At 44.2% G+C, this 13,634-nt stretch overlaps 1 protein-coding gene across 1 annotated transcript in view; it reads left to right on the forward strand.

Moving 5' to 3' along the window:
- LOC146866945 (importin-9-like) overlaps positions 1 to 13,634 on the forward strand; it is a 245,671-nt gene that overhangs the window by 210,378 nt on the left and 21,659 nt on the right. Inside the window, exon 8 of the mRNA XM_085603271.1 lies at positions 8,269 to 8,388. Coding sequence (XP_085459397.1) covers positions 8,269 to 8,388 — 120 coding nt within the window. The remainder of the gene's footprint in view (positions 1 to 8,268; positions 8,389 to 13,634) is intronic.

Consider the following 13,634-nt stretch of genomic DNA (forward strand, 5'->3'; position numbering starts at 1 on the left):
GGCGGATTCGTCCTCGGCACCGGCTGCGTGCAATACGATGTCGGGACACGGCCCGGAGGGGTATCACAGTCGTCTCTTCAGCCCACCCGTGCAGTCACCGCATAGTGTGGCTTCCTGCGCTAGCGTCGGCTGCGGCACCGAGTTTGATGCCCTGTTGACCTCTTTCCTCCCCGCAGGTGGAGGTCGAGTCACTGTCAAGCTGCTCCCAGAGTGAGTACCCTCTGGAGGTTCTAGACGTCGAGGCGACGCCGGTGCCGGCACCTATGGCTCCTTTGTTACAGAAGGATGAGATCCCTCTGGGCTCACCGTGCCCAGGGTCGTTTCGGTGCCGCTTGGTGCAGGTGCCTAGCATTCCATGGCCTTCGGATCAACCTCAGGCTGCTCTACCTTTACTGTCTAGTGGACGGGTTAGCCTCCAACCATAACTGACGAATGATTTGTTGTCGCCCCCCAGAATGGCGACAGAGGCTAGTGCAGCTTACGCAAGGGCTGTTTGCAGGGCTGCCAATATTCTTCGCTTGCAGCCCTCTGTGGTTTCCCTGCCCTCTGATCCTTTACTGGATCTCCTCCACATGGAGCCTGTGGACATGGAGCCACTGCTGCCCCTTGGTGGGTCTTTGTTTGTTATTCTGCTCGGTACCTGGGCACGATCCTCCTCTGTTGATCGGACCATTGCTCGCCGGCATCGCCCGGCCCCAGACGATCCTGTCTGCTTGTTCCTTCACGCTAGAGCTCAGGGTCTGGTTGTCCAAGCGGCTTTCACCTTCCGCTCTGCTGATGCTACCTCCCACAAGGGAGTCTCGGTGGCTGGAGACATGTGGGCATCACATTTTTGCCTCAGCCAGTGCGGGCATCCGTGCCTTGAACACGTCTTGCGTGTTCGCGCGTGCTACCTTTGGCCTTTGGGATTTGGTTGAGCTCCTTCTTCCTTCTCTCCCAGAAGGGCCCCGGGCTGACTTGCATCGCCGCCTTCTTGATGGCCAGGGAATGGCACAATTTTCCTTTTGATCGGCCCTGGACTCTACTGACACTGTGGGTAGGGCAATGGCCCTGTCGGTTACTTCACGCCGTCATGCATAGCTGCGCGATAGTCGTTTTCCCGACAATGTTCAGGACGCTCTTCGGGATCTGCCATTCAATGGCGTGGACCTTTTTGACTGTCACGCTGATTCAGCAGTCTCCCTCCTCATGTCTGGTCTCCCGTGATTTTCTAGCCCTTGCGGCCTGGCTTTCTCGTTCTTGTGGCCTATCTTTTTCACGCGTTGTGTGACTTTGTGTTGCGTTTTCTTCATAGGCAGCATTGCCTTGTTTGTTTTTGACCCTGGGTTTATGATGTAATACCCAGATGGTCTAGGCGGCTACTCCGCCATGTTTGCCTTTGTTCAGTACAGCTGGTTCTTCCTTTATTTCAGTCCTCTGTGAGCTTGGCTCCAGAGGAAGCCCCCTTGCCGGGGTTAAGACTTACCTTTGTGAGGTACTTGCTGGCTACTGTGTTAGCTGCCTTTCTACAAGAAAGGCTTGGTATGCTCCTGTGGAGGAGCGACTGCGTACTGGAGTGTCTTGTGTTTCTGGTAATGCCGTCACTTTCTGGCCATGGGTTGGCATCCTGCCAATGCTGCTCCACGTATCTTAGCTGGTGCAGGTTCATCAGTGCTTTTTCCACTGTTGTGCATACTCAACCGGTATGCGCTGACTGTCATACCGTAGTGTCCTCCCTCTGGGTCTTGCTTCCTGTCGACACATCGGATCCTGTGGATCCATCGGACCCTAGGCTCAGTTCATCTTCGTTTACAGAGCCATGAACTCTCACTTCTGTACCGACATTTCTGGCTCTGTGCTTTCTTTCTCTCAACCCGGTATACATACGGAGGTTTTCGTGCTGTTCTTTGACGGCTTGTGGTACCTTTGCCTCCCATTGTTTTCCACTCTTTTCAGAGCTTCATGGTCTGGTGTTGACTGCGCTGGCATTGCGGTCCCCACTGTGTTTCGTCACATTGTTGACCGCTAAGTCCACTCGGGAACTTGGTGGGGTTCAGTCGCAGACCCGCCTCCTCTATGGGTATGGCTTTGGTATCTATTCTAAGTTAAGGAATCTGTGGCTAGATGTCTCTATCAGATGGAAGAGTTACTTACCTTTGATAACGATGTATCTGGTAGAGACACAGTCTAGCCACAGATTCCTTAACGCCCGCCCATCCTCCCTGTTCTACGAGGACCTTTTCAGGTTTGGTTTCCCCGCATTCGCCTCCCTCCAGTTGGCTTTGTCTTTCTCCTGGGTGACCTCTTTCACTTCACTCCTAGATGGGATGCTTCATTCTGTTTTGCTTGCTCTGCTCCACCCATTCTCGTGATTGGGCGGCATGCTCATGTGTCATGTCCTTTACATCCCTACGCTCTGGGGCGCCCAGTGTGGGGTCTACTCGTGTTCACCCCCCCTTTCTCAATCGCCTTGGGGTCTCTTACCTCCCCTGCAGTCCATTGGTTTGAAGTCTATTTTCTCTGCCTCAGTCTATGGGTCTCTTACAGGAGATACAACGTCCCTTTCTGGTGCCCACATGTGGTGGATTGTCATTGCTCATGTGTTCCGGACTTGTTGCCCTTCACAGTTATATATTGTGGTTGCAGACTTTGTCATCTGCCATGATGTTTTTTCACATCATCTTCTGCCTCCGGGGCGGGTTTAGCGTTTGCTTTTGTGGGGTTGCTTCTCAGAGCGGTGCTCTGCTCTTTCCCTTCACTATTTCTCAGTATACAGTGCCTGGCACTGTCCTTTATGTTGCTCTTTTTCACCATTCAATTTATTTTTCTTTTTCATCTTTTTCGCACACTGTTCTCATATTCTCAGTTTTTGGTGGTGGCTCCGCGGTGTGGCGCAGAAAAGTTTCTCAGACGAAAACTGACATCATCGCACCAGGAGGGGCTCATATGGCTCCACTGACGTCGCGTCTGTGGACGACATCCAGACGGAGCCATGCGGCGCCACCCCCGTCACGCAGAGGTGCGGCTGCGGAAAGTTTTCCAGATCCAGTCTGACACCTGCGGATATTCTAAGTTAAGGAATCTGCAGCTGGACTGTGTCTCTACCAGATACATCGTTACCGAAGGTAAGTAACTCGTCCGTTTGGTATCAAACATGTTGGAATCCTACCCCAACACCAATTCCTGTTTTGGATGTACGACCCCATGTACTGGGGGGCTCCCCTAGGGTGCCACCCTGTATTCCCAGTACTAGCCTTTCAGGGTCTAACAGCAAGCTAGTGCTGCTGCTGACCACAGGCACGTTTCTGCCCTCCTGCTGCTGAGCTGAACTCGAGCAGGGGAAGGCAGAACAATAGGTTTCCTGCCACAGGGAGGTGTGATCACATCCCAGACAGGACTTAGTGTATTGGGCTGGGGTGGGGGCGCTTGTCAGCGCCACCAGACTGCTTTGAAGGAGACATTTGGTGCCCTCCTTGCATACTCCAGTTTGAGAAAGTTCAGGGAGCCATCGGCTCCCGCCCTGCATGAAAACTGGACAAAGGACATGGGAGTATCTTCCCGTCTGTCCAGCCCCTCCTCTGGAGGGATCCTCGAATTGTCCCAACCCTCTCCCTAGGGTACTTAAGGGATTACCTGTGGGTGGCTCTTCAGATTTATCGTTGGACAAGATTCAAACCCGAAACCACTTCAACCGTCCGGACACCTTGGACTTAGTTGGACTTCGCCTGGAACTGAGACTACATCAAGGAAGACTCCTACTGCTCCTGGTCTTGTCATCTTGCCAGTCTTCTGCTTAGTCTGTGCCTGTGCTTCATCCAGGTTCATCTCCAGGCCAGTGGGCATCAGATACCCAAAGGAATCTCCCTTGAAGTGCAGGAGTCACTCCCCTGCATCTGCAAGTACTGCAACCAAGCTGACCAGTCTGCTGCTCCTCACGTCCTATGGACTCCGAAAGGCTCAGCAACACAGGTGGTGGTTATGCAACTCCCTCGAAGCCTGCACTGTCTTCTCAGCATGTTTGAGGCTATTATCTCTCTTTAGAACCGCTGTAACAGAACCCCTGTGCTACGTGTCGACTTGCCGTTGCCAAGACTTGTTGACTCTGTCCTTAAGAGATCTTCGGGCTACAAGAAGCTCCAGCCTCCAGCATCTCTTCTTGCCAAGATTTTTGTCCTCACCGCATCCTCTGCACCACGGGCCTGCATCTTTGGTGAGCTGCTTGAGGTGCTCTTGCGACTCTTGTGCCTTCAGCCTGTGGGTCCTCTTCAAGGTTTTCTTTGGCTTCAGTGGGCTCCCCGGCTTGCGCGGGGCATGCTCTGACTCTTGCATTTGTTGAGTCTGTTGGAACTTGCTGGTCACAACGCTGCACCTGCTTAGTTTACCACATCTGTTGCTGCTGAAAAGGGATATTGGTTCTACCGCTAGAAAACGACCCCCTGGTTCTTGACTTCTGACGTGGGACAGCTCGTGTAAAGCGCCTGGCCTTCCACAGCGTTGCCTGGTCCTCACAGCTGCAGCGATAATGTCATCGTCATCACTCCTACATCTTCCGTCATCGGTGGTCATTGGTCTTCTGTGCCTCCTGGTCACTTCCGAGTGTCATAGACTCTGTCCCCTCTGCTTTCAGGTACTCCTCTTCAAGAGTCCATCCTTTGATTCCACAGGACTCCTTCGCCAGCGGCATCTTTTCTGAAGTTGTCCATGTGGTCTACGGCGGTTTCGGAAGGTCCTGGGGTATCCACGGGTGGGGTGACACTCTGACCTTCCATCTTCCACAGGGTTTCTTCAGGGTGCACTGGGAAGGGTTCTTCTTCAAAACTGTACAGATCGCTTCCACTGTTTTTACTCTATTTATTTATAGTTACCTTCTGATGAGTAAGTGTACTTGAATGCTCCAGACTTACAGGTGGAGAAATATCTAGTACACTAAAGGGGACTTTTTTCGGAGAAGTAGCATAGGGATACTGTTTGTCCTGACGAATGCCGGTTAAAGAATTGGAACCCGACAAACATGTTGACCTCTATGCAGAACGGAGGGGTGGTGAGTACGTAATCCACTCACACCACCACCATCCGAGGGTATTTCATATATCCTTTTTTTATACATGACTAGGGAATCTAGGGATAAAACTATTATGATGATATTTCATAGTCCGTTTTAAATCAGTCTGCACCTTTGTAGGATCCTCTTATTTTCTTCTCTTTGTTTGTATGGTCTACCCCTCCCTATTGCTCCGCCTCTAGCGTTGGCTTGCGCAGAGGCGTTTAGTAGCAGCCCTATGATGAAGCATGCCACAACTTGCTGTGGGTGAGGGCAGTTTTAATAGTGTTTGTGCTCCCTTTGCAACCACATATTATACTTGTAAAAATGTTGCGACTGACATTCGCCTTACCTCCTTTTGTGTAAATATTTGTGCTACTTACCTGTCTTACATTTAAATTATTGGGTGTATTGTGTTGATATATCCAGGTAGGAGATATACTAACGTGTTAGTGAGTGTGTATAATAAATATACTTATTTTTATAACTACACTGAGTGATTCTTCATCGTTTAACCTACACTGAATAGTTTTGGTAAAACAAGCTGTTTAACACTACTTCTGGACTAAGCATAAAGGCTGCTCTCCACAGCTACCAGTTGGAGAGTTTTCTATTGGCTGTCTAAGACCACTAAAATCACCAATAGGGTTGTCTGGATTAAGGCAAGGTGCTTCACTTAAATAAGTGTGCACCACCACCAGTCTCCTTTTTGTCTCAAATTTGAGGATATGGAAAGATCTTGTATGCCAATGTGAATCAGATGTATATTAAGGATAGTTTCCTACATAAGGGTTTTTGTATTAATTGTTTTTATTCTAAATGTATGTATATTTAATACATTATTGAAGCAAGATTACATTAAATGTGAATAATAGCAAAGACAGTTTTTGCATTCTACGAATGTAGCATAAAATTGAGACATAAATTGACTCCCTACAAACATTATTACTCATAATTTTAATTTAACTGAAGCAGAAATACAAAGGTCTTATGGTGGTGATACTTTTTAGGTCTCCCCTTGCTATCGCGTAAGCGATCGCTAGGCGAGACTATTGTAAGCGGGTTTGAAAAGTGCTCCGAAAAAGCGGATTGCATGGCTAGCACGCGCACAATCACGCGCATCGTGCCGCCATGCAATCTGCTTTTTGGGAGCTCTTCAAAGGGACCGCTCCCCCGCCTGGAATGCGCTCTCCCGCCCCCAAGCGTGCGCTCGCCACGCTCCGCCGGGCTTGTCTTGTTAATTGTTGTTTTCCTCCCGTCGCAGACCTCCATCGGCACTTCCTCCCTGTCTGCACTCGACCCCTTAGTGTGTACGGCAAAGCGAGCAAAGTTGCTAGTTTCTCTGGGAGACCTCTCATTGATTGTTTGAATTTCTCCCACACCGTTTAGGATCCTGTCCACATTCATGATGCAACCATGTAAGCGATGGTCTTGTATTCTGTCTATCGTGTACATGTCTATTTATAAAATGTTAACACTCTCGGAGTTGCTCTGACTTATTTTCAACAGAGCTCTCTCTCTAAATCCCTCACCCTCCCTCCGTCAGTGACGCTCTGGGTTGCTGTTGGTTTCAGCTCTCTCATTTAGAAGTGCATTTTGGGTAATTACTGTAAAATCTGTGTTATTGTTTCGCACCCGTCTCACATCGGTAATGGATGTGAACTTAAGAGACGGCAGCATCTGTTCCAGGCCGGATCCACCAACCATGCTCATTCTCTCCTGTCACTAACTTTGCAGAATGCGCTCACCATTTTCTCAGCCCACCCTCGTGAACCACGCGTACCTACCGTTTGTCACCACTTCCACAGACCGCACAGACTCGTAGCTGTCACTGAATACTTAAACCTGCTCCACAGAACATGCTCACCAAAACATCTAGTCATCTCCACAAATTGTTTTAACACACTGCGTCACAGACTCTTTCACACACAGCTCCAAGCACTGCACCTACACTAACCGCTTTTATCCACATAAAGGTGTTACAAGGGTAACACTGTGTATCGCCAAGTGGGCTGTACGCTTCCAGCATCTTCTGAAGCTCTGCGCATTTTTTGGGGAAGTAGCTGGACACCACAGCCCACACCATTTTGTAGAGAAAGGAGTAGAAGTGGGTCTGACCTACACAGCATTCTAGTACCACTGCAATACCAGTGATATGGTATTTAGCATGAAGCAACCCCGCCATGATAGAAGCTGCTCAGAGCCTGATGGCCGCTTTGGCAGTGCACACTACTAAACAGCCCTTTAAGAGGTATGAGCTGCATGCCTGCCATGGGAGCGAGGTCAGAATGGGCCACAAACTAACTAGGCCAGGGCTAATGACGGGGTTCTGAACTGTCCTAGCTGATCGGTCTCATGGTAGTTACTCAAGAAGCCACTTGCCTACAGCGTGACAGGAAATGTGACAGCTACGGTTTCTAAAATCCTCACTTGTTCGCTATTTAGTAAATGAATGTTAGCAGTGACGATGCATCGTCTTTAATCAATATTGTCTTAGAGGGTAACATTGCGTTTTGTGGAATGCAGCAGCCAAACTATATTAGACTTGGGAGTCTAAAAATAAAATGACCAGTATGTGGTATTTTTTCCTCTGGATATGTAATCCTTACAAAATCTTGAATAGAATTTTTTGAAGCTACGTTTAGCACAAGTAATTGTGTATGAAACAAGATAGTCAGTAACCAATTACTAACAACTCCAACAAGCATTTGCAATGCAATAGGACTCGCATTTACAAGAGTTTAAGCTATTGGCATTGTAAATGACAATGCCTTTTATTTATGTTTTAAAAACTAAAACAAAAATAAGTCATTGTAATTTACAATGTCAATAGCTCAAACTCGCGTATATGCGAGACCTATTGCATTGCTAATGCTTGTTCTTTTGTGGAGCAAGGCAGTAGGGCATGTCCAGGCATATGACTGAGAAAATCTCTATTTGTGCCTGGACCTAGTGATCCCAACCCAAACTGTCCTCAAACAGCTGCCCATGTTGCTGGTTAAGGTTCTCCTAGTCAGAAAAGCTGAATAAATGATTGCATTGTATTACCATATCACTCATATTTGTGTGCAACTACCCATTTGGAAATTTACTGCTTAGCACATCAGATATTTTTTTCTTTTCTGTTAATGTTTGTATGTTGCAGGTGGTTAAAAAGTTTATTCTGTTTTACCTGCACTGTTAGTTGTAAGATATTAGTTTTATATGGAATGTGCCTTTAATAGTCCGTTTCTGTCGCTCCTAATCAGGGTGCATCCAAGGCTCTCATCTTCCCTGTGGTGCAGCAGTTCACTGAAGCCTTTGTCCAGTGCCTCCGGATGCCTGACGGGCCCACTGCAGATAGTGGACTTAAAATGGAGGTTCTAAAGGTAACAGAGCATAGTCTTGGAAGGTTCAAGCATCTTTTCCATGCAGCATTTTTGTTTTTGTATGTTCTGTCGGGTGCCTCATGACGATCCTGCAACTTTCAGAACATTAACTCCAATTACATGTAGAAAAAACATCATAGCGCACAACATTGACTGCAAGCAAAACCTTGAAAAAATGTGCTCAAACAACCCTTCCCAGATTGAACACATGCTTTGTTTTTTGTTGTACCCTTTAATAACTAACAACTATAAATAATATGCACCACAACAGTAACATAACACTACTCAAGAAATACTGCTTATCTGGCTTCTGTGCAGCAAAGACGGGAAGTGCTGTTTTTTGAGGATGGTTATACTACTGACTGACTTTATTGATTGGCCATGATACTTATGTCCTTTTCTCTAAGAACCCATGGATGATGTAGTTCTTTATTGTGTTACCATGGTGATGGGCTTCAGTTTTAATAAACGAAAAAAGAAAATACATAATCCTGACATAGACTCAATAGCTCAAGTAAGCAATTCAGTTAAAAAGAACAAAGCATATTATATCTAAGCTAACTCCATAAAAAAAAGACAAAACAATTTTAACATAATCAATGGTAGCAACGTGTGACATGTTATCATTCGGAAACAGCATGAAAAATGATTGTTAATTAGGGATCTTTTTTGAGGGCTTTGTTCATTTTTTGATTTGCATGCTCATGCAGCTGAATAGGGCTTGGAATTTTGCTTTGATGACCAAAGCTACTTTGGTAATTTTTACGAAGTCACAATTTTAACTGTTGAGGTAGCCACTAGTTTTGGTCCTAAGAGGGCTGCAGAAAGTGAGTCACGCTAATTGCCCCGGGAGTCTTTCCATATGACTACGAGGTTCTCTGCAGGCATTAGAAATCCCATGAATGGAAACATCAGAGGCCACATGTTTGCAATGTTTTTATTGCATCTCTAGTTAATATTGCTTTTCCAAGAATCCACTTAAAGCTCTATCCCTCTTCCTTGTTACACTCCTTATGTTAATGAGGGTGAGTTATGTGTAGGCGGCTGCACTAGCACCTTCAATTTAGCAGCCCTTGGGACTGAAACTCAATATCTGACCTCTCATCCAGACATCCAGTTTCTCTATTTCCTTTAAGGCAGAGTCAGCGCTGGATGCTGCTCTTAATCCTGCTGATTTTCTTTGCCTTACATTTTGCAATTGTTTTTGATGCTAAGAGATTCTGTTTCTACAGTCCTAGTCTGGTTATATACTTAAATTGCTATAGTGTCTGCTGGGTGCTCTGCTGATGATGCATAATACTATACCTCTGAGCCATAGATATGTCTTCTATTTATAACTATCCCTACAGAACCTGTTTTGTTCTGTACCCTCTGATCAAAGTAATTGATCTTTCTGGCTTTAGATTCAAAACGGATTAGAGCTTTGCTGAATAGTTGCTGTTAGAGTGGTGATTGTACATCAGGCTAATCTTCTCATGACACCTTGAGTAGGTTTTATCCTTTTTTTTAAAATGTTTTGCCTTGAGGGGGGAATGCCGTCAATGTTTTGATTTCCCTTGGTGCCTGGGGTCAGTAGTGGTAGGTTTGGCTCATTTTTACCAGAGATAGTTGTTTTTCTTATGAGCTTTGTATTTTTTTCCTGTTAAATTGCTCCTTAAAAATTCAAAAGGTATATCAGTCGCTTGAGCGAATGCAACTGGAGACCTGCTTGTTCACACTGGTGTCCTAGATGGGATGACTCCCATGCTTATGTTGTGGATTGTATTCGCCTCATTGAATTTAGAAAAACCTCAGAGCACCGCTGCTCACAATGCTTTTCATGCTGTGAGAAACTGTTTTTATAAGTGCTCATACATTTTGCATACAGCCTTTTCATATAACTTTAGTGTCTTATGTTTTATGATGACTAAGTCTGAATCCCTCAGTAAAGTATTAATGTGATAGTACAAGTATAAATGGGACATGACTGAATGTCTTGTGTGGTCATTTTGCTCGACTTTCAGGCACTACTATTGAGACTAGTGTTTTTTTTAAAAACAATCTGACCGCAATAATGCTTTGTTATATCAAAGCTTTCGCCCTTGAAATGTCATCTTCCTTTTTCTCAATTTACGAGAATCAGGCGTATCACTTCAGATTTAGAGCTAGGCTTGCAGACCATTCAAGACTTTAAAAAGAAGTTTTTGAGTCGAAGTTATCCTCAACAGGTAGTAGATCAGAGTATTTTGCTACGATGGGATTTGCTTCAATCAGAACCTGACTTTAAAGGAATCTTTTCCAATCCTCCTTTATTCGCATACAAGAGGTCACGTAATTTGAAAGAAATTTTAAGCAAACCCGTAGTCAGTGTTCAAGTCCCCCACAAAGGGATGTCTAAATGTATGAACTGTTCGCACTGTAACAATGTAATCACAGGTAGATGCTTGTCACACCCTCGTTCAGGTAAAAAGATTTTTCTAAATTTTAATGCCAACTGCAACAGTCATCATGTTATCTACGTGATAAAATGTCTGTGTGATTTACATTATGTGGGTAAGACGGAGAGGGTCCTCCGTACCCGCATTACAGAACATAAAAGCAGAATTAGGACCAAGACTATCAGTTCCCCATTAGCGCAACGTTGGCTAGCTGAAAACCACACGATTGCTCAGTTAAGATTTTGTGTTCTTGAATTGGTTGAGACTCGTCCTGACAGACATGTCCAGAGTTTTATCCCAATGTGAGTCTCACTGGATTTGGTTTATGGAAACGATTTTCCTGAAAGGATTGAATGACAAATTTGAACTGTCTTGTTTTTTATGATATTGCTCTTCTGTGCTTGTTGATTTCTGCTTTTTACATGAAATTAATGTCAAATTCATTGTTGCAATTCTATTCATTATTTATTTCTTTGGAATATTAGATAGGTGTTTTATGTATTAGATTAGGTCCACCATTATTGATTTCTTTGATACTTTTGTTTTTACTCACTGTGTATTTTGGCATCTATTTGGCTATTCATTTGACCTTTTGTTACTTTCGTGTTAATTTGGTTTTATATGTAACTTGATTCCATATGTGATTGATTTGTGATGTATAACCATTTATTATGTTTCACTTACCATATCACAGTATATAATTGTACCCGTTATTATTGCGCATATTTATTATGTTGACTCGTTCATTTTTGTTCAGGCAAGCTTCTGCTTTTCTTTTCTTTTTTGCTAAATTGGGATCCTCACCCTAATTTTAATTCTCACATTTTTTATTTTAATTTTCACATTTCAACTCCACCTTAATTTTAATTTTTATGTTGATCTCATCGAGTTGGTTTCATACTTAAATCAATCAAAACGAGCTTTATTCGATTTTAAACATTAAAATCATAAAAGCAGGCATATAAAAAAACATTTCATTTTATATCTAAAATTCATTAAAACACAGAGTAAATACAAGTTTCTAAAAATTCTTAAAAATTCATTTAAACAATTGATAGTTTCTATTACGTCCAGAGAGCTAAGTTTATATTACTATGCATAGTGTATCTCATCTCACAACCGAGTCCTTCTGATATGTTTTACATCTGACAATTAACTTTCATACTTATTTCAGTCCCATTTCTATTGCCATCTAAAACCGTTCCGTATTTAGACGTAGATGACACGCGGGCTTACTTGATGTAGCCGTCATCCTCCTTGTGGTTGCGGTTGTTCGCGTCTCCACTGTTTTTAGAGAGTCACCATTTGTATTATATGCCTGCACTTTATTGTGCTTCAAGATTATTCGTGTATCCCCATTCATACGAATTCCGTATATTACAGGTGTTTGTCATGCCTTTATGAATGTGCTTTAAACAACACATTCGATTTCGTCATAGGTAAGCATCGTAGCATGGATACACTTCACTCTCTCTCTCATCAATTCACTGTTAAGCCCACTCGTTCTCAGTTTTCGTTTTTACTGCAGCCAATTCAGGTTTCTCGTCGGTTTTGCTTTTCGCTTCGAGTTCATTAACTCGAGCGTTAGAGGTATGCTATGTACACTTCTGATCTTGATTCACTTAAACTCACTTTTAAGATTCACGGTCACTTTTGTCCCATGCTTTTCACGATTTTCACATTTAGTTAAGTCTTTTTCTTTCTGTTTTCAATCGGTTTCCAGTTATAGCACTAGTAGGCAAGATGCTGGTTTTGTTTCTTGCCACTGCATGTGGTGGATACTCTTAGCTTGCTTTTTTGTTTCTCTTTTTCTGCCTTCTATTGAGCTCTGTTTTTAAAGATCATTACAGTGTTTCTTGCCACCTTAACCTTTCACTAAAATAAGATTATTGATATATTCCAGATCCCCTGACGAAGGGCTCATTTCATAGCCCGAAATGCATTGGGATATGTGAAGCATTTTGTTTGTCATGCTGACTATAAGCTGATTCGTTTGCCTTTTTTGAACTACATTTCCATCTGAGACTATCAAGCATAAAGCAGATCACAATCAACTTCATGTTTTGAAGATTTCATTTGAAAACTCTGACTCATTGACAATTGTTTTGTTTACTGCTTTTCACAACGATAATATTGTGCATAATAAATGGTTTTGACAACTTTGTGTACACTAGACAGTGGCTTGTTAGTAGTGCACTGGGCATTCCTGGATACTTATCTAGGTTTATTCCATTTCATTTTGAATCAGGTGGCCCGCAGAGCCCCTCACCTGGTGCACACATGATTTTCTTTCAAAGTTTGTGGATTAGTTTCATATGTTTAACCCCTTGAGTGCCCATGACGAGATGATCTCGTCATGGGCCGCGGTTGCGCTGTGCCCATGACGAGACTATCTCGTCATGAACCCCGCCCGCTAATTCAATGCCCGGCACAGGGCGGGGAAAGGGCGGGGCACACAAGGGGTTAAACTAGAATCATTGAGTGCATTCTAGCTGCAATTCACTTATTGTTTGTGTGGTCCTTTGGCATCTGTTTACCTACCTCTGCACTGGGACTCTGTTGCTGAGCAGGCCATTTCAAAGCTTTGGTTCTTGATGTTGTTATACAGGTGTCCGTCCCCTTTGGAATCCATTGTATCCAGAAGGAGATACGTTTGTTGTACGGAAATTTCTTTGGTATATGTGAGGTAATTACTTTGAAAGACATTTTAGTTCTTGGAAATTGGAAGGTCTCAGGTCCCATAGTTTTAAACTTCCATATGGGGTCCTTCAGGGCTCATCCCTGAGCCCAACTCTCTTTAATATATATGTGGTTCCCCTGGCTAGACTG

Source organism: Triturus cristatus, chromosome 1_2 (genome assembly GCF_964204655.1).
Source record: "Triturus cristatus chromosome 1_2, aTriCri1.1, whole genome shotgun sequence".
NCBI classification, from domain to species: domain Eukaryota; kingdom Metazoa; phylum Chordata; class Amphibia; order Caudata; family Salamandridae; genus Triturus; species Triturus cristatus.